This window comes from Bradysia coprophila, unplaced genomic scaffold (assembly GCF_014529535.1).
Source record: "Bradysia coprophila strain Holo2 unplaced genomic scaffold, BU_Bcop_v1 contig_232, whole genome shotgun sequence".
Classification (NCBI taxonomy): Eukaryota; Metazoa; Arthropoda; class Insecta; order Diptera; family Sciaridae; genus Bradysia; species Bradysia coprophila.
Genome location: NW_023503493.1, coordinates 6,908,144 through 6,930,147, shown reverse-complemented (window position 1 = coordinate 6,930,147; position 22,004 = coordinate 6,908,144). Strand labels below are relative to the sequence as shown.

The 22,004-nt window shown below is 36.5% G+C and overlaps 2 protein-coding genes across 2 annotated transcripts; one reads left to right on the top strand and one right to left on the bottom strand.

The window, feature by feature from the left end:
- Positions 1–1,394: 1,394 nt before the first annotated feature.
- On the bottom strand, positions 1,395–11,058 carry LOC119076042. The gene is made up of 6 exons (XM_037182668.1): positions 10,814–11,058; positions 3,648–3,784; positions 3,456–3,576; positions 3,347–3,397; positions 2,564–3,014; positions 1,395–2,504 (listed from the first exon to the last, which is right to left on the bottom strand). The coding sequence occupies exons 1-6, from the start codon at positions 10,838–10,840 to the stop codon at positions 1,453–1,455; spliced, it is 1,839 nt and encodes a 612-aa protein (XP_037038563.1). The 5' UTR covers positions 10,841–11,058; the 3' UTR covers positions 1,395–1,452.
- A 3,810-nt stretch (positions 11,059–14,868) lies between these two features.
- LOC119076166 (helix-loop-helix protein 1) lies at positions 14,869–21,677 on the top strand. Its single transcript, XM_037182851.1, has 3 exons — positions 14,869–14,974; positions 20,736–20,908; positions 21,269–21,677. Coding segments are annotated over exons 1-3 (390 nt in total). The 5' UTR covers positions 14,869–14,973; the 3' UTR covers positions 21,485–21,677.
- The last annotated feature ends 327 nt before the right edge of the window (positions 21,678–22,004 follow it).

The following is a 22,004-nucleotide window of genomic DNA, read 5'->3' as shown; positions in this document are numbered from 1 at the left end:
CTTTCAGTTTAAAAAACATAGCTAACGCCGACCCGTACGAAACACCTATTCGTATCAAAAGCCTTTAATGTGAAACTCTTCATTTCTCTTACTTCATTTTCTTCTCTGCTGAAAAACTATTCTCCCTTTAAAATCACTTACATTATCCACTCTTTGCCTTGTTATCATATACAACTAAATTGCCGGAGGCAATATAGACAGCCCCGTACGAAGACAAATTTCATAAATTCCTATTTAAACAGCTATATACCGCTATATTTAACTATATTTCACTATAAATAAACATTTCACAGATAAATATATGCTATTATATAGCTCTATATGCCTGTATATAGCTCAATATAGCTGTATATAGGTATATATAGATGTCCGTATATGGAATCCCTGAAACCCCACACACATAACAAATTATTTCCATGTTAACAGAAACTCTCTAAGTATCATTTTTCCCAAGATATTTCTATTTTACTAAAATCCAATAAGGCCGCCGGCAGCCATTTTGTTAGGAGACCGGAAATAGTACCGACGCTCTACATTCGTTAATACCTTTCAAACAAAAAAAAATCATGAAATTCGGTCAAAATTTACTCGAGATATTGTCAAAATACACCACGTTCACTGTACTTCCGAGTAGCCAGATAAGAGCTCACTCCAAGAGACCTAGCTCACGCTCCGGAGAACATAATTTCATAATTTTTTTTTCCCTGATTGGTACGGTCAATACCTATCTAATAAAGCTAAAACAGACGAAATATGTTCAAATGTGGCCGACCTACAAGCAAAAACTGCTTGCCGCCCTGTGCCTGTTCCACACCAAGGGGTCTAACTCACGAGTCGGTCATCCGATTTCCATAAACTTTTTTTTTGTCGATCGGTATTGTAAATACCTTTTATTTGACGTATCACTTACAAGTTTAACGCTTAAATGTCCGGAGATATCTTCGAAAAACCGTAAAGCACTTATTGGGCCACAGCTCGGGAGGGGTCGATCCAAAATCACTCATCTTCGAACTTAGCCTGTCTTTTGACATTACCAAACGGGAAAAAAAAGAATTTTCAAAATCGGATGCGTTTTACTCAAGTTATCGTGCAGACAGACGGACAGACGGACAGACGGACATTTTTTTTTTCGCGGATTTGGCATCTCTAGACAACCACAATAGGTTTCCCCTTACTCAGGGAGTCCAATTCGACGTGTTACAAACGTATGCGTAAACCCATAAGACCCCAGTACTTCGTACGGGTCTAAAAATCCAAATAACCAATCAAAATGTTATGTTGTGGATCGAACGTTTGGACAATGAAGTTGCAAAATATTCACTGCAATTGAGAAAGGGGAAATATTCGTATCGTGTGACTTCTGCATTCATTAGAAATCTAACTTCAAATCTGTTAGAATAGTTCTGTGTAATCCAAGCGAATTTCAGGAGTACAAACAAAGCTCTTAAAATTCTATTGATAAACCGTTGCAAGTAACGGACGTTTTCTCTGCTCCACTGGCTTGTAAGCATGCTGATAAACACTCGCTAAACGATAATGTTCCGGATATCCTCCCTGGCCAGCACCTCCACGCCAGCAAGCAAATGGCGGGGCAAGAGTGTCAATGACGTAGTCCTTTTTCGAGTACGGATTTCTCGGTTTCGGCACTTTCAACGTGGACTTCGATGAGCAGCTCGTCGACGACATTGAGCTGCATCCACTGTCGAAGCTTGTACAAGTTCCCGACGAATTGCTATTAGGTATGCCGGCTTTGAATGCGGATTTGTATTCGGGCTTTCGTTGAACGGCAAACGTAACTGGTGCGACGTTTTGCTCACACAAGCGATTTGATCTCTGTGCTTTCGTACATTTTCTCGGTCGGGAATTGTGTTCGTAACGTTGCTTATGCTTGGAACATTGATGTAACCGTTCATTATCTGCATGAGCGGATATGCTTTCACTAGCGTTCGCAACTTGAGACAAATTGGGAGAACTTTTGCATCGATGTTGTCGTCTGAGATTTTCGTCTGGTCTACATTGACTACGTGGCCTAGCCTCTTTTCCATTAGCATCGCTCCAACTCGCTGCCGACGTTCCACATGTGCACGTTCGAACTAGATCTGGCTTTGAACCGAAGTGGTAGTTGCGGCGCATAATGTCCTTGTCGAAAAATGTTTCCTCACCCAATGTATTGGAAAACACTCCGCCAGATCGTCCAGTATTCGGTTCTGGATCTGGTGTTCTTGGAGTTTTAACGAGTGTAAATACGGCTGGTGCTGCAGATCCATTTGAACCGTCGATGTGCGTGGGTCGTTTTGGTTCGTCACGTGGATCAATCGGTCTATAATCCCAGCATATAGCCAGATCCATTGGACCCATTTTTATCTTTCCACCGGATGTGTGAGGACGATCATGGAATTTTGACTTGTCCAGTGGTTTCGGCACAACGCCACAAGTTTTCGGCCGATATACTTTGAGTTTAGTGCAATGTGTCGGACCAGCCATGTAAGTCTTAACTCCCACACCTAAAATCGTGTTTTAAGTGAGTCATAAATCAGATGAATTACGGAAAGAAAAATGTTACCAGTGGCCAGAGGATACACATCCAATGCTAATTCGGGATTAGCAAATCCTTGCGCTTGTAATTTTCGATAAGCACGGTCCATGATTGAGTCAGGCAACGGTTGATGCTCCAGGTTTTCGGCATGCATTTTTTTGGCCACTTGAAAATTGCAGAAGGCCGGAATTATTGGGGTTGTGTTTCGTTCGCCTGGTTTCTCTGTAACCTCTCTGGTCATTTCGTCTTCGAAATTTATCGGTTCAATGCCAGCACCCAAGACGTGAGGAGTATTTTCTTCGTCGTTGTGACAATTTTTATCGTGGTTGTGTGGGCTAATCGATTTTTCCAGATAGAGATCGTTAAGCTCGTACCGAGGTTCAATGTTCATGGATTTGTCACGTTTCTGTTGAAGTAGAAGACCTCGGCTGGGGTGTTGTTGATAAGGGTCGGTTAGATCGCCGGGCGTATATTCATGCTAAATACAAAGACAAACACAACATCGAATTACAGGTCACGAAAATTTATTTCTAAATTTCAAAATTTAAATCTTCAAATCGGTTTTTTCTACTTCAGTGCACGGAATTTTCTTAAATGGATTGTACAACGTGGTGAATTTTACATTTGATGATCTGAAAGCGTGCATTTCACAATTAAATTTTGCTACAGGCAGTTACAGGTGCTGTACAGTCATCTAAGAAAATGATTTTTCTGGTTTGGAAAGTTTGAGTCATTGAGTCACTCATGGATCCCACAGAACAAAAAATCACTTTCCATTTTTACAAGAAAGCGTCAACCGAATGATTTTACCTGTTCCTTTGTCTCGAGGTCAGCCTGGCACTTTTTATTTTCCTGTTTTCCCTGAAAATTGTAGAAATGTCAAATTCATCCCAAAACTCCGAATCACATTTGCATTTACTAATTTCCCAAACTGTAGTCCATCAACACCTAAACCATTGATGAGAAAGGCATCCTGTTTGCTAATTTTATCGGGTAGATCCCACGTACCTTTGAAGTTTCCCCAAGGATTCGAATAAGTTCTGCGAATAAAATTACGAAGTCAACCAACTGCTGGTTTCCATAGATTATTGCAAAGCTTTGATTGGTTTACCTTGCTATTCCTGGCAGTAGGTGACCTCGGTCATTCGATATAATCTTTGTTGGCTTACTTCGATGCGATGGCCTTGACTTAAAGTGCTTCGGAACGGTCCAGTTACCAAGTTTTGATGGTGAGAATTCTTTCTCGTACTGAAGGATTTAGAGAAAATTGAAAAATCATTACGTTGATAAAACCAAATTGAGAAGTCGGATCCAGACCAGACAGAGGTAAGACGATTTGTTAATGTGAGTTTTATTTTAGACAAATTTTAAATTTATGAAGAAGTCTTTTTGAACCATTTGTTTACCTCCACCACAGAATTTTAAGTCGTGAGTGCGAAGGTAGAATCATTTACAAACAGATACCTTATAATGGTTTAATCAATAATTCTGTTGCTTCAGTTCTTTACAATATTTTCTGTCGTTGGTTATTTTACTTCACTTGTTTGGAACGAATAGAATAAATGGACCGAGCAGAACAGGTGGTGTTAGTAGAACGTTTGATCCTAGTAGATTGTGTGGTCCTGGTAGAATGTGTGGTCCTGGTAGAATGTGTGGTCCTGGTAGAATGTGTGGTCCTGGTAGAATGTGTGGTCCTGGTAGAATGTGTGGTCCTGGTAGAATGTGTGGTCCTGGTAGAATGTGTGTTACAAAATCTTTTACTTCATTTGTTTGGGCTCTGCCTATTATCCTATTACGTAGTATAACGCAACAAACCATAGCACTTTAGCAATCAAACACTTGGCGATACTCGCAACAGAAGAAGTAATAGAATTAATAATTTATATCCGTGATTTGCTTGCCGTTGTAAAATGACACACGTATCTAGATATTCAATATGCTTCCATTGTAAACCTGTATTAAACCGTTTAATATGACCTCTTCTAAAAAATAGGAAAATACGAGGGGTACAACAACCGACAGTGTATAGCATAAATTTATAAATCCATTCCTAATCCAATGTTATTTATCGTTAAATAATCACTTTTGATAAATATCATAACTAATCGTCGGTCGGAGGGGTAAATTGTAACATTTTTAATGTAAACAAAATTATCAATAAAACGATTTCAAAAAAGTAAACATGACTTAATGGGGGGATTATACGAGTGTTTTTTTGTGCTGGGTTTTGTTGTATCATCCGTAACAAATGTTCAAATAAAAATTCTACATTTCCATTGCTTCAGTTGACGAACCCAAGTGTAGTTTGAAATTATTTCGACTCACAGGCAGAATTTAGTTGCAATTTTTTGTTCTGCAGAACTATAATTGTGATGGATCCTGGCGCTAGTTGCTGAACGACTGAACACACTTCAACATTACGCACATATTCTTCATTAGAAATTGACTTTACCGGATGTTTGCATTTAGAAACAACCCGACCTTAAGGGAAATGTTGATGGTCGTTATCGGAAGCATTTTTAAGCTGCGTCTTTTCCGGTTGAAACGCACCCTTCTGATCACGAGGATTTTTGGGAAACAACTTTCATAAGCGGTCGGTGATTTTGAATCTCAATAAGAATTTTCTGCTTTCAGCTTTCGAAACAACAACAGAATCAAACGACGAGCTACGCTAAGTGGTTTCCTACCATGCCAAAACTTTTGTTAAAATTAGTGAAGTAAAAGATTTTGTAACAAATATTTTGCGACACTTGAACAAAAGATGTAAAATAGATTTCATGATTATATGGCGAGTGAGGAAAATGTTACAAAAATTGATTCACCAACTTCCAGTAAATTATCCGGTCAAATTTAGAGGCTATAGAGTTGATGTGATGTTACTGATACACCAGTTTTTATCACCCCCCAAACAACATATTGACATTTTATTTATACAGACAAAAAATCATTCACAAGCCAAATCCAAATCCATACAATGAGAATATGTTTAACTACCAATTATTTTTACACCCTCCAATGAAGCATAACATCGAGAGATAGTGTACCACACTCTCATATAAATACACGCGCGTTGCATCTCTCTAAACGCCTAACACCATGAAATTAGATTCAATAAAAAAGTAACACTTGTTCCATTGTCATTTCTTAATCCTGAATGGTATTTAACCAACGAATTACACGAAACTCTCCCTTCAGATTGAATAATTCAATATTTTGTTCGGGTTTTGGTATACGGTCGTACTGCACGCACTTGCACGTGGTATATTTATTATATATATGGAGATGAGCCTTCAATGAGACTGGTTATTGGCAGATGATATTTTTGAGATTTGCATAAAAATACCTGGTGTATCCTTGGCAGAATTACTTCCCAATTAGGTTGACTTTTAAAATTGCAAGGAGATCAATTTTAGCGTCCGCTAACATATAAGGTGAAACTCCATCGATTCAGAAATTTGCAACTTTGTGGGGTGAATTGATGAGAAGATTGGTGTAGAACCGAACGTATGCCGTAGAATGACTTTTTCGACGAGAAGAAATGGAATGGTGATAAATGGGTCCTTTGGGGATTTATTTAATCTAAATTATGCTTATACGGATAGTTGAACGTAGGTGATGGTAACAAGAAGATGGGAATGAATTCAGTTTGTCTGTTGAGTCTTTTTTTATACATATCAGATGGGTGATGACATCTTCATTGGATAAATAACAATAATGTATCATGCCCCTAATTGTGTTTAAAATCGATTAAATGTGGCAAGAATTTCACTCAATGCGATTGTGAATCCCCCCTACCGATAATAATGTTGAATATGGTGGCACACGAGAGACTGACGATTGTATCTATCTGCATCTTTTTATTGTGTAATTGGCGATACTAATTTAATTACTTGCGTTGAAATTGATAATGGATTGCCGAGTTGTATGGGTACTTATTTCGGCAATTTGTTTTCACTTTACATTTTATTGTGTATTACACTCGCTGATGCATAAATTAGGAATGCGTTGCGCTATTAGTTATAGTTGGTTCCATCAAACTCTACAGTGGACGATTATATCTGTCTATGTCATCCGCTATCGACAGCGACGTCGTAAATGAACGACAAGTTTTTTTGGTCATGTGGTCTTATATGGAAACATGTACGATACAACTAATGAAGTAAAAGATTTTTTATCAAATTTTTAATAATACTTAAAGGTCGAAAGAAGTAACAGATTGGATAGAAGATAAAGCAGCACACTTTTTAGTACTTTTACCGAAAAAAAGTCGTGACTTCTGCTCAAAGGTAGAAAATGTATTTTTAGCTTGAAGACGAAGTGAAGAACAGTGATTACAATACAGTATGATTACACGCAACATCTGTTTACATGCCAAAATCAGAATTTTGATCTCGACCGAGCTTGTTTTAGAAACGTACACTGAATCCGACGGCACTAATGGTGCTGTATACCATAACTGATATCTTAAGAGCGCTCATACCTTGGCAATTTTCTAGCCTACATTTGTGCGCAAAAATATTCGTTTTTTGATGATTTCTCTGAACCAAAATCTTTTTTTGAAAAAGTAAAACCATTAAAGCATGCAAAAATGTGTTACAATTAAGGAAAAAATTGGTTTGTGGTCGATAATAAGTGGGTTAATTGGAGAAACCTTTGGAAATGTGTAAATTTATGTGTTTTGCAAAGGTTTCTCCAAGTGGGCTAAGTTATCGACCACAAACCAATTTCTCCCTTAAAAGTAACACATTTTTGCATGCTTTAATGGTTTTACTTAAAAAAAAAAGATTTTTGTTCAGAGAAATCATCGAAAAAAGAATATTTTTGCGCACAAATGTAGGCTAGAAAATTGTCAAAGGGTGAGCGCTCTTAAGTTTGGTAGTTTGTTTATATAAGAAGAAAAAGACGAAACAGACTTTGGTAAATTATTTTTCTGCTTTTTTCTAGGTGTTAAAACAGATCTAGATTTATCTGTTTTCACATTGGCCTGAATTTTTTTAGGCCAGACTTTGAGATGGAAATTTTCTCGTGCGATTGGAAGCTAAAATCAGAAAACGTTTCCTCTGAAATTATTATGAAAAGTTTCGATTTGATCCAATTTCCATCTGAGTTCTCTTTCTTCTTGAATCAGTATGCCAATGTTAACAAAGTTATTTCACTAAATTTAGGTTTAGAGAAAGAGAATCAGTGGAAATCCATCGAGTCCGACCAGAACTGAGAAAATCTAGTTCATCACATGATAATATTTCCGCTCGATACAATTCTTATGAACTTTGAAAATTTAAAGAGTTTTCTGACAAATATTCATTTTAAAAGACCTTTTCTTGCTCTAAATTTTACTAGTTTTTGTTGGTAAAGGCCCCGTATGTAGGTAGTCTTTAATGTATGATAGTTTGGAACGAAACGTTCAAAAAAACGAAAACGGTAATTCGGGCTGATGTTTCAGTTCTGCTTATACGAATATTGTTAGAGTCATAAAGGTAAGATGAAATTGTGCTTAGATCAGATTCAATTTCGACTTACTATCAATTAAAATTTTGATTACATCACTTCCAAAACACTTCACTAACTTAAGAATGTTAAATTCCAAATTTCCAAAATTTAATCTTCTTTGAGTTTTCAAGTGTTTTTGAAACTGCAACACTAAACACACCACAAATGCAGCAATTTCATTAATTATTTAGTGAGCCAGTTACATTGCAAATAAATTTTTACAACTTTTTAAGTAAAACGAACTTGATTAAGAATGCATTGGTTGGTAAAGCCTTGCTAACACTTAACAATTCAAAACAACCAGCAGCAATGATTTACTGTTTCCAATTAAACTCTAGTAAAAAACTATGCGCCCAACCAAAACTCAGAAAGTTCTTTAATTACTGTTCAAAAACTGTAGCATTAACTGTTTACGAAATTTCAGTAGCAATTGCGATAGGTAGCTATGTTGAATCAAAACAATAAATTTTCGTGATCCAGTCACATGAACTTCCAATTTCCAACTACACACAAAATCTGCATGTTCAACGAAATCAAATCATATTTGTCAAATTATAAATGCTAGAAGTTGGTGAAAAAAGGAAATATAATAAAAAAAAGTGGAGTAAAAGTAAAGCCAAAAATATCTTTCCACAGTTTTGCATTTATTATTTAATAAAGCGTTTCGGTCGGAGGGTATACCGATGGTGGCATTAGTGGGACAGGTCATAATTTCGAAACATTTCACCGAGTGATTGTGTCAAAATAAAAAATTGAACTTCTGAAATGAGATATGTCTTCTGATTTGTTCGTTTAGTGACGTCACTATTAGTCTTTTACGGCTAATAACAAGTGCATTCTGGACCACCAGCGTAACATGACTTCCCAATCACACCTCGAAGGATGCAAATACTCTCTGAGGAAAGTTAGGTCCTTAATTGATATCTCGCCATAATGTAGTCTAGACATACGCACACAAATCAATCGTATTTGGGTTACGTCATAGTAGTCATTCAGTGTCAAGACACTGCAACTACCTAAATTCTGAAGCTTGAGTGAACGTCACCAATGCGATATAATCGCTAGAAAAATTCCATGGGGTGTTGTTTGACACGAGAATCGAACTCGGATCATTATGGTGGAATTTACTAAATTTTCCCAATAAAGGTAATGTCATCAAAGGTAAATCTCAAAAAGTCTTTGAGATTTTTTGTAGATGTACAGTGTCACGCGATTTTTTTTTTGCACCCGAAGTGCCTTTTCACAACTAGTCCAGTAATGACCAGAGATTACGCATTTCGAAGGCTTTCTTTGAAATTTACTTCGAAGTTATCTGTGGAACAATAGTTGGTGGAACAAATGTTTTTGGTGATGAATGTTTCCCCTCGATTTTCGTTCGGTGTATTTCACCCGATTTTGTTAAAAGTAAAATGTTCGTAAAAATCTATTTCTATATATGTGGCATGTTTTGTTGGTTTTTGTGCACTAAATATAGGAATCGATTTCTTATTAGGTTTTTTTTACATTTTTTTTCTTCTTTAAGCTTAATCAGAACAATGGATTTTATTAAAAGAAAAGTTTCAATAATAGCATAAATGTTGTGGTGTTACAATAGTACACTGTGTACACACATATATCTCATGTACAGCATTGCTGAAAATTATGTCGGATCCTGGCACTTGCTAGATTTTGATTTTTTGTGAACCTGACTAGGTTCTATATAATGTTCATGCATAATTGAGTAATCAGGAAAACAAAGTTTAAATTACAGCCAATTAAGTTACTCTTTCATGAACGGAGAGCGTATCGGCCATTCTAACGATTAAATCTGTTACTTGATTTCTTTAAAGAATCGTTTAATGATTTGATAGAAAATCTTGTACTTCTTTAGTTGAACTATACCTTTTACTAGATGAAATCACGATACTGAGCCAATCGCTTATTTTTTCATTATTGCCGATAACAGATGATCAACCGTTTCAAAATTGTATCTCCTCCACTTATCGATCCCAAGAAAGGCTCTAACAAAGGAAGCCCCAGTATATCTCGGCCATCCAAGTTTATGCCAAAGTGGAGGTGTTAGAAAAGCCAAATGAAGAATGAAATTTAAAAATACATTTTTTTCGAAAGACCTGGCATGTAGATCTTCTAAATTTTTTTTTTTAAATTTTATTCTTCATTTGGCTTTTCCAATATCTTCATTTTGGCACAAACTTAGATTTTCAACGAATCCTAACAAATGGCATTTACACTCGGGCTACCCTTAGGACGTTTTTAGCACTTTGCTGAAAACAAAAGTCGTGGAATGAAAATGATGTTTATCTTGCAAAAATATCTCCATCCGTGACTCGCGGTGAGGGACGATAAATTCCGTGGGCTGTGGCTCTCTGGGTCTACACAAAAGTACAAAATGCGTGGTACCGCATCTAACACATAGATAGTTGCATTTACTGTTCGCTATTGTCGTGGCTGTTGATAACAGATGACACTAAATATTGATTTTCCATCAATTACAATTTTTTGATTCAATAAAGCTCTTTGTTTACTGCGCTACCAAAGTCTTGACAACCTTGGTGTGGGTGGAATTTAGAGAATAAAAATATTTCAGCGAAATTATCGCTACGATATTCATTAGCTGACGGTAGAAAGAAAAGAAAATTGTAAAAGTTAATTGATGTACGCATACCTCCCCTGGACATGCTAGTCAGAATATTATTGCAGCGAGGAATTCTGTTTCGATGATTTTTTTAATTTTTTCAAAACGCGCCGGCTACTTTTAAATCAAATGAAAACAAAAATTCTATTTACCTGATTTGCACTAAAATGCGTCGCCATTTCTTCAATCGACGAGTCCTTTAACCTTTTTTTATTTAGTTCAATCGATTCTATTTAAATATCTTCTGTTTTGTAGGTAAATACTACGAACAAACAGAAGCACCGGGTTTCTTTGTTTTCACCAACAATGTGCCGTGGTTTTCTGTGTCTATTTATAGCCACTGTTCGAAAAATACTAATTCGTTCCAGGAAACCCATTTGCGTGTATAGCTGCACATTTTTTAGTGTGTCTACTTATATGTGAATTGTTTAGCTATTTCCATCCACGCATATCAACACAACCGCAAGAATTATATCTGTTTCAGGTGTCTGTGAACTTCTTTGTTTCCTTCCAAAAATATTTAACAATAAATCAATGCAACATAAATAGTTATACATGTAACGTCCCCTTAGCGACCAAACATTCAGCTTGAGTTGTTTTATTTTTCACCTTCACCCTCGCTTTTCTGGCTTTGTCAATGTGGCGTAATGTTTAGAACTATATCAATTGAAATCTACCAAATAGCAGAGTCCAACGCAAGGACCGAACTTCGGGCATTGTATGAAATAATTTTGTGTGAAGCCAAAGCACCTAGCAGGGTAATAGAGGTTTTTACACGTTAAATGTGAAAATAGATTGTGGAATTTATTATTTAGATGTTGTATTGCTTCGGACTTTCACCGAAAGGTGAATTAGATTGTGGAAATTGTTATCGTCACTACCGCAAAAATCAGCGATGATACTGCCTTTGAGTCGGTCTTTGAGATAAGAAATTTAAAAATCAAAATCATTTGTTAGGAAATTAAATTTTCGATCCATGAAATATTGTTCGGTGAAGTGACAGAAGTGACTGACTTGCCGACAACGTCAATCATTGAGAGTCCTGTGAAATAGTGCTCAAATCCGCAATCTATAACGTATATGCCCAAATAGTACATTATGTACCTGCTTCCAAATTTTTATTTTGGCCAGTGGGTTTATAACCCGCACTCGCAGATAAGTACGTTTGTTCTAGAGATTAATCATCTGTAATCGACACAAACGACGAAAATATTAAACAATGACTTCTAGCTGATTGCGGTCTTTTATAGTAAATTTTACGGTAAAACTAATGAGGTAACAGATTTCGGCAATGTGTTGTTATCGTCCATGAACGGCTAGTAATAGTCGAATGTAAATACTGATAAAATGAAAACGAAACTAGTATGGACAATTGGTCTGATGAATGGGTATGAAGGACACACAACATTTACCAACGAACATATCCACTAGACTGTTTCCGGCTAGTTATACTTTGTACTTCTTAGATCATCACATCAACCATCGAATTATCGTGACTCGCCTATCACTGTCTTTAGAATGAGTATTCATCAGTGCCTATATTCGCGAAAATATTTTCAAGAATTTTCTCAAATTTTCACAAAAATCTTTTTGCGAAAATTTGAGAAATTCGTGAAAATTTGAGAAAATTCGTGAAAATATTTTCGCGAATATAGGCACTGGTATTCATAAGTTTTAAGGCTAGGCGCAGTATCCTTATTATAAAGAAAGGATTAATTAAGCAAAAAAGGTGTATTATACTGATGCCTGTTTACCCGACCACTCAACCAACATTATAACTTTACTAACAATTCACTGTGATGTCTCTGAATATGTTTATTCATTCATTAGACCCGTACGAAGTACTGGGGTCTTATAGGTTTACGCATACGTTTGTAACACGTCGAATTGGACTCCCTGAGTAAGGGGAAACCTATTGTGGTTGTCTAGAGATGCCAAATCCGCGAAAAAAAAATGTCCGTCTGTCTGTCTGCACGATAACTTGAGTAAAACGCATCCGATTTAGAAAATTCTTTTTTTCCCCGTTTGGTAATGTCAAAAGACAGGCTAAGTTCGAAGATGAGTGATTTTGGATCGACCCCTCCCGAGCTGTGGCCCAATAAGTGCTTTACGGTTTTTCGAAGATATCTCCGGACATTTAAACGTTAAACTTGTAAGTGATACGTCAAATAAAAGGTATTTACAATACCGATCGACAAAAAAAAAGTTTATGGAAATCGGATGACCGACTCGTGAGTTAGACCCCTTGGTGTGGAACAGGCACAGGGCGGCAAGCAGTTTTTGCTTGTAGGTCGGCCACATTTGAACATATTTCGTCTGTTTTAGCTTTATTAGATAGGTATTGACCGTACCAATCAGGGAAAAAAAAATTTATGAAATTATGTTCTCCGGAGCGTGAGCTAGGTCTCTTGGAGTGAGCTCTTATCTGGCTACTCGGAAGTACAGTGAACGTGGTGTATTTTGACAATATCTCGAGTAAATTTTGACCGAATTTCATGAATTTTTTTTTGTTTGAAAGGTATTAACGAATGTAAAGCGTCGGTACTATTTCCGGTCTCCTAACAAAATGGCTGCCGGCGGCCATATTGGATTTTAGTAAAACGATATAAAGTGGGAAAATTTGTACTTAGATAGTTTCTGTTAACATGGAAATAATTTGTTAAGTGTGTGGGGTTTCAGGGATTCCATATATGGACATCTGTATATACCTATATACAGCTATATTGAGCTATATACAGGCATATAGAGCTATATAATAGCATATATTTATCTGTGAAATGTTTATTTATAGTGAAATATAGTTAAATATAGCGGTATATAGCTGTTTAAATAGGAATTTATGAAATTTGTCTTCGTACGGGGCTGTCTATATTGCCTCCGGCAATTTAGTTGTATATGATAACAAGGCAAAGAGTGGATAATGTAAGTGATTTTAAAGGGAGAATAGTTTTTCAGCAGAGAAGAAAATGAAGTAAGAGAAATGAAGAGTTTCACATTAAAGGCTCTTGATACGAATAGGTGTTTCGTACGGGTCGGCGTTAGCTATGTTTCTACTGTGTCTCTGAGATGGACAAAGAAAACCAGATAATAAAGTATTGGATCTACTTCGATTGGTTCGATGAACACATCCAATATCCATTATTATGTACAACTTCAGGTATGAGAAGAATCACTGATTTTCCCATCAATAAATTTTCTTTGAGTGAATGAAGGAATTCACCATGGCAATGAGTCAGAGTATTCACCTTAATAAATTAGTTCTACTTCACTTAGACGTTATTTCAGGACCGGATTGCCTGCCAAAACGCGCTGCTGAGAAATGTAGGAGAAGGCGACAATATAGAAAATTCAATAAAATTACTAATCGGGCACTTGTGATTTTTCAAGTCGCCTCGTATGGCCAGCCCAGAAGGGTACGAAGAGACATTAGTTTGAATTCTGTTGTTAGTATTGCTCAATGCATAGAGCTACACTCAGAGGTGACACATTTCTGGGTGCACTACACATTTAATTTTTTGAGTGCCGATTATCATCACAACCACCATGTTATTGCTCATGTGCAACTATAAAATTTAATGTGTAAGACTAAAATTCAACATGTCTTGATCCGAGGTCTTTCTAGGCATTATAAAACAGCCTTGGGAAAAATAGTGCTGATTTTAATAGGGCAAAATTCAAAAGAATCCCACTGTAGGATCTTGTATCAAATAATAGAAGTAATAGATTTGATGATTGCAATATCTGTTATTAGGCGAATTTTGTAAGTTTTACATTTTCAGAAACTCGTATGAGGAATACAATAAATAATAATTAAGATCTGGATTGCAGTTTCTGAACAGACTCAATATGCAAAAAACAATTGAAAAATTCGCATGAACGAGTCCATCTAACTTTAAAGTATACAAATTGTTCCGTTTTATCGTCAATTCCCATTATTCTGTTTTTATTAAATTTTCCCAAAGAAATCTTTAAAAGTAAAATGGTTGCCACATGAACGAAACAGTCTTTATAAGATCACAACGAACATAGGAGAAAAGGTGTGTTCAAAATACCATACAACACACCCCATATCATATTATTGGATTCTGCGACGCATCTGGTATGTATCACGCATTAAAAAGTCATTGGGAGTGAAAGAGTCAAGAAGAATTTTCGCCGCTGTTGCGTTCGAATAGAAACTGTTTTTGGTCCAACTGGAAAATTTAGTCTTATTTGAATTTTGACAGTGTTCGGATGTGAAAACGGTTTATTTAAGAAAATAAGAAAAGTGGAAAACATTACTCTAAAATCACATAAGGTCATCAGTCATTCAAGTAATTTTTTGAAATTGAATTTTTAGTAAATTAGAATGTCGGTCTGGTGTGGTTGATGTGAATTTGATTATCTGAATCCAGACCCAGTGTATTGGGTCACTTCCTTATGACTGTTAATTTTTTATGTTCTTCGAATTTGTGGGACAGGGCAATTTGTGTAGACAAGAAGTCTATCAATTGTACTAATTATACTGTTACTAATCTGATGTACATTTCAATGACCAGATGATTCTAAATTTCTTGAAGATTTTATCCTGAAAAGCAGGAAAAGCGTTTGTTCTTTGTCACACTATAATTGCAATCCCTTAATGTAGAAAACATCATCATCATCTTGTCCTCTGCTGCACGGACTCTATTTTCTACCTCAAACGAATTCCCCTGAGCTGTGGCTATTGTCCTTTTCCTCATACTTTTTGGGCGATTTAACATCACAATAAAAAATAGAATTAGTCGAAACGATCTTGGATATAAAAGTGAAGAGGACTCTTCCTCGTGTGATCTTAATATCATATATCATATATTATCGAAAGCATTGACGATAACAGACGATGAGTTGTATTTAGGGTGGTTGTCTTATAGCAACAGGCCTACCATACTCAACTAATGAAGTAAAAGATTTTGTAAGATTTTATAAATCAACATGTTGAAAATACTAACAACAAAAGAAGTAACCACGGCAGAGTAAAATAAACCAGGCAGGAGCGGTTCATTTTCGAGACGTCAAATAAGTGACCTAATACACTGTATGAAAATGAACTCAAACGAACACTGACGTAAATTGAAAAATTTTATTCGCAAAAATATAGGGCTACTAGATTATTCAGGTCCCTAGTCAAAACAATGTTAACTTTACTCTGTCGTGAAGTAACAGATTCGCTACTTATCTGTATCGGCGATATGATAGCTCTTTGAGAAAGACTAAATTGTTCTTCTTGTCGATTCTCTTCCTGTCCTATGTTATACTCATGGAAAAGTGAAATCCAACAAAGTTTTTGCGTTTGTAATTGTTCGCACATGAATTTCGTCTAACATCTAGAACATCTAAAATCTAGATTCAGTGTTTTAGTATTTCGTTGTTGGTCGCATGCGCGTATCTAGCAACGAGACCGAAGATAAAAATCTAGGTTTTCAAGTGTTAAACGAAATTTTTGTGGAAAAATGACACCTTTTTCCCTTCATCAAGTAGGAAACCACATAACCTCCCAAATCACAAATAGTTATTTGGATCACAAGGGACGAAAGTAAAGAAATTCAACCGTGTGCGAGAGTTGCTGCCCGCGCCAAAGGCAAGGGCCGCAATCGCACAGGTTGAATTTCTTTACGTCGTCCCGTGTGATCCACATAACTTTTTATCACGAGAACTACGAAAATTGTAATTGAGGCACATAAACTCGAAGAAATGCGTTATCGTATGATGAACTAAACCAAAATATGCTGACATTTGCGGGGGTCTAAGAAAATATTAATATTATCAACTATCACAACAATCAGACGTAAAAACAACAACAATATCCTTTGAATTATTCATCATCAACTTTGTATGTTAACATTAATCAGAGCACTGGCGCACGGTTTGTTCAATATTGATCAAAGTAAACATCTTGACAAGATTTGACTTTCGCATTATGTACATAGACTTTCGTATTATGTATTATCCGATTTCGATACATAACTTGCATTTTTTAGGTCTTTTTTCCATAGGAAAAAAAGACCTATTGTGGGCACTTCATCTGTCCGTCCGTCCGTCCGTCCGTCCGTCCGTCCGTCCGTCCGTCCGTCCGTCCGTCCGTCCGTCCGTCTGTCCGTCCGTCCGTCCGTCCGTCTGTGTCACAAATAAAATGTGATTGATAAAAGTTAAAATTGCAATGCTACTATGAACAAACCAACACCAGGCAAATCAATTATTATTTGTTATCTGGTAACCAATCGCTCATAGCAGACATTGCAATTTGAAAGTTTGGTAGTTGTTGGTAGTTGGACCCCCAAAATATTTAGCAGCAAAGATGTTTCTTACTCGAGAGACGCACACCGACTGACGAAATTATTCGGCCTGCTTGCCTTTTTATAACTCAAATATTTGGTAGTTGACTACCTCGGTGGTAAATTGCAATGCTACTATGAGCAAACCAACACCAGGCAAATCAATTATTATTTGTTATCTGGTAACCAATCGCTCATAGCAGACATTGCAATTTGGTAGTTGTTGGTAGTTAGACCCCCAAACTATATAGCAGCAAAGATGTTTCTTACTCGAGAGACGCACACCGACTGACGAAATTATTCGGCCTGCTGGTCTATTTATAAATCGAGTATTTGGTAGTTGACTACCAAAGTGGTAGTTGACTGACTACCAAAGTGGTAGTTGACTGACTACCAAAGTGATAGTTGACTGACTACCAAAGTGGTAGTTGACTGACTACCAAAGTGGTAGTTGACTGACTACCAAAGTGGTAGTTGACTGACTACCAAAGTGGTAGTTGACTGACTACCAAAGTGGTAGTTGACTGACTACCAAAGTGGTAGTTGACTGACTACCAAAGTGGTAGTTGACTGACTACCAAAGTGGTAGTTGACTGACTACCAAAGTGGTAGTTGACTACCAAAGTGGTAGTTGACTACCAACATGGTAGTTTACTAATACGGATGTTGTAGATATGTTTACTGTTTGAGAGCTGCACACCGACTGATGAAATTAATCGGCTTGCTTGCCTATTCATAATTCCAAAATTTGGTAGTTGAATACCAAAGTGGTACTTGAATGAGTACCAAGCTAGTAGTAAACAGAAATTGAAAAAAAATGAAAAAGACCTCACCAGGCTTCAGCCGGTCTATTCTTGTTTACTTTCGCTTCCCGTTTGGGAACCGAAAATTACAATTTTCGTAGTTCGTGTGATGAAAATTTGTAGGATTTCACTGTTATGCGATTGTAGAATGTTATATTGATCATTTCAGCAGTTTTTGAATTTTAGTCGCGTCGGCAATAGTCATTTGTGTACCTGTTTTGGACGATTGATTTTAGGCAATTTCGCGGATTGTAGGCCGAACGAAGTGAGGCTTACAAGCGAAAGATTACATATGTGGCATAAGTGGCACTATTGTTTTTTTATAGACACACATATATGTCTGGCGGTGATAGGAAAGACCTATAAGGTTTACTACCTACTCAATTCGCCAGGTTGAACTTAATTTTTTAAATCTTTCTTGTGAACGAAATATTTCATTCTGTCTTCTACGATTGGTTTCAGCTACTTTCGCTGAGTATTTGTGAAGACTGAAGTGAGTTTCCAGTGCGCTATTCAAACATAAAATTTGCGGTAATCTTATGGAAACCAGGAGAGAATATTAGATGATCCCTTTGTTGCTTCGGATTGGATTTCAGTATTAAGATTTATTATTTATTGCGCGGACGGTTGAGACCGTAGCATACCAACAATTGTAGCCTAGATCCGGAGCAATATCTGCACAAAAAAGTCGAGCAAATGATGGAAGTGAACTTCTTGCGTGAAAGGAACTTCTTGCGTGAAAGTTACAGATGTGAAGCAAAGTCGAGGTCGGTAAACAGACAACGTTTTATTTCCATATATTAGCACCATTTCCAAGTAAACTCAAATTTTCGAAGCCGTGAAATAAAGTTCGGCTTAAAGGCTTCTGCACCAAAACCGTTAACTTCATCAATGAAGCGGTTTTGTCGGTACAACCCCCTTCTCGCGAAAACTCGACTTTTCAACTTTTCCGACCTAGTGACGTGAATATGTTAGTCAACTTATCATAACCCGTACGATGTATCAAACCCTTAAGCCTTAACCCTTAAATAAAAACAGAAAATGTTTTCTTTCCATAAATATTCTATTTTATTGCATATTGGGAAACGTGTCAAACAAGACTTGCACGTTTCCTTTCATAAATGGAAACCGAGTTTTTATTATCCCGTTTATATTCCACGACTACACCTACTTGTTACCAAAATTCCAATCAATTAAAATCCGTAATAATATTTATCTCACACCCGAGACACATGTTTTGATTCTTCCATCAATAATTCGATAGATTGTTGTGTTTTTTCAAACAAGAGTGCAACAAATAGAACACAAAAGTGTATCGACAACAGAAAAAAAGGGTTCGGATCAATGTGATGTGAATATGCTCATATACAATAACCAGAAGGGGTGACGAATATGAATTAAATATTTGATTTGTTAATATGCTCTGCACTGCGCCTATAACCGCCCATGCAAATATTTATTATTTTCATCATTTCTTTTCTGCACAAAGGGATACGTAATTATTGTGCACACGTAAACCACCAAATCAAATTACATGTGATGTGTGCCGTCGTCGGTTATCAAAATGAATCGAGATGAAAATTGTTTGTAGCTGGGAATGTCTTCAGAAAGTTAAAGGGTTTTTCGGAAAGGAAACAGTAGGATTCTCGATGAATCTTTGTCTTACCTAGCGATGCAAAACGATTTACCGTGTCCTTCGGTGAAAACTTAGAAGAAAATAAAATTTTGAAAATGGGGAGCAGTTTTGAAGAAACGAAAACATTAAGAGCGCTCACCCCTTGGCAAATTCCTAGCCTACATTTGTACACAAAAATATTCGCTTTTTGTGAACGAACATCTTTTTTTGAAAAAGTGAAACCATAAAAGCATGCAAAAATGTGTTACGGTTGAAGAAAAAGTTGGTTTGTGGTTGATAAGTTATCCCACTTGAAGAAACCTTTCCAAAACGTGTAAATTACACATTTTCAAGGGTTACTCCAAGCAATGAAAGTCTAGAACAGGTATGATCGATCGGCGAATTCGTCTTAAACACACTCACATTTTATGTCAAAATAATATGAAAATGAGTGCGTTTAAGTACGAAAATCAAATTTTTATGTCATCCGGGCGGACAATAGACCATACCTGTTTTACACTTTCATTGACTCCAAGTGTGTAAAGTTAAAATTTAAATAATTTTTTCCTTTTAACACATTTTTGGCTGCTTCAATGGTTTTACTTTTTCAAAAAAAGATCTTTGTTCAGAGAAATCATCAAAAAACAAATATCTTTGCGCACAAATGTAGGCTAGAAATTTGCCAAGGGGTGAGCGCTCTTAATAGGGAAGCAATAAAATACCTCACAGGATCAGGATGGTTTCATGCAATACACTTCGAGCAAAAGTGATTTGAGTGACAGCTGTCAAATAGAGTACTATTTTGTATGAAAAATAGTAGGTTCATCGTCTTCCTGTAACCAGATCTCACGGCTCCAACATTTCACGCACTAGGGAACACTCTAGTCTCTAGTGCATGAAAGTTAGTTCTTGGTGATGGCAGATACCAATCTCTGGTTGCATTTCTACTTTTGCTTTGTCGCTAAACTGAGTATCTTACCCGTCAGCGTAGCCATAAGTAAATTTTAATACAAAATTCTAACGCTTGCCTGGCTAGAGCAACACTCATAAAAATTAGCTTTAATATAAAGGATCGAAGCACATAGTAGTAGAAAAGTGCTTCTGTCCAATAGAGTAATATTTTCACTAACGGCATGACCGTGAAACAGTGTAACAATGAAAAACTACACTGTCGTCATTTATTACTGCAAGAACGATTCAACTACTATGCTAGGTGCTCTTGAGAGAAAAATTCTAACTCTAGCGATACAGCTTCTTTTGCTATTTTTTATTGCGTTCTCTTGTGGTGAATGTTTCTAGACTTCTACAAGATAATTTCTCTTCTTTTTCTAACCATCTAAATTTAATCATTATTGATTCTCAGTGATGGTCTACGACATCGATCATTTAATACCGGGCGACAGTACATCATTGAGCAGAGAATCTTTTCTCGGACTGGCATGCGAAAATATACCAATCACTCATCCGAATATACCGCGTCGTCGTGGCGGAATGAATGTTAGTCACTTGCAGCCGTCGGAGTTAGTTGGTCTATCGGTGGGTTTGTATTTCTAACACTTTTTTTTGAAGAAATTTTTATTTAGAAATGATTTGTGCTCTAATGTAGGGAACCCTATGTCTTACACAATGTCCAATGGACATTCAAAATTGTAATTCATTGTAAGGCTATTAAAATTCGTTCAAAGAATATTTTGATCCACTTGCCGCTCAGAAATTCTCGCGACTGATGCCTCTGTTTTTCTACTTTTAAAACAGAATAAATTCTTTCATTTCAAACGAATCTTAGTCCATTAGCAACTAACACAAATCTAGAGTCCGAACATTACAAATGTTACACTTCCGTTTTGGTTCCATGAAATTACTCTATATCCGAATTTTCGTATTCTCTGCTTTCAGAGAGAGGAACGTCGACGACGAAGACGTGCTACGCAAAAGTATAGGACCGCCCATGCAACAAGGGAACGAATCCGTGTGGAAGCATTCAACGTAGCATTCACCGAACTAAGAAAATTGTTGCCAACTCTACCGCCGGATAAAAAATTGTCAAAAATTGAAATTCTGAAATTGGCCATTTGTTACATCGCTTATTTGAATCATGTTTTAGAATCGTAGAGACATTTGATAAATATTCCAAATTCGAAAAATGAAATGAAATCTTTTTTGTTTGATGTAATAAGTAGATTATGATCCAAGTGGTGAGAATGTAACTATTGTTTGTTGTCGTGCAAGTTGTCGAATTTTTGTTTCTTTTTTATTGTAGCAATTTTTCGGTTAAAATGAGAATGCAATAAAGGATCGCTTTAAGAGTAAAATATCTTTAATTTGTTCCAAGACCTATCTTCAATAAAATATATGCCAAGTTAGTTCACCAATCACATACGGCAAATGTATCGCCAAGTATAAACATTGAGTCTACTACTTCTTTTGTTTTAAGTAATTTTCACAGATTGAATCCGAGTCTAATACTTCACCAACTTTAAAATAACATTTTGCTTTATAATACCACATTCCGCAAAACTCACCGATAATTTCTGTCACTGCTGTGGATAAGAGATGAATCACTCTGCTGGGAAAATTCAAACAGATGCGCCTCTCGTCTCATGTGTTATCTCAATATTCAACGCACTGCAAA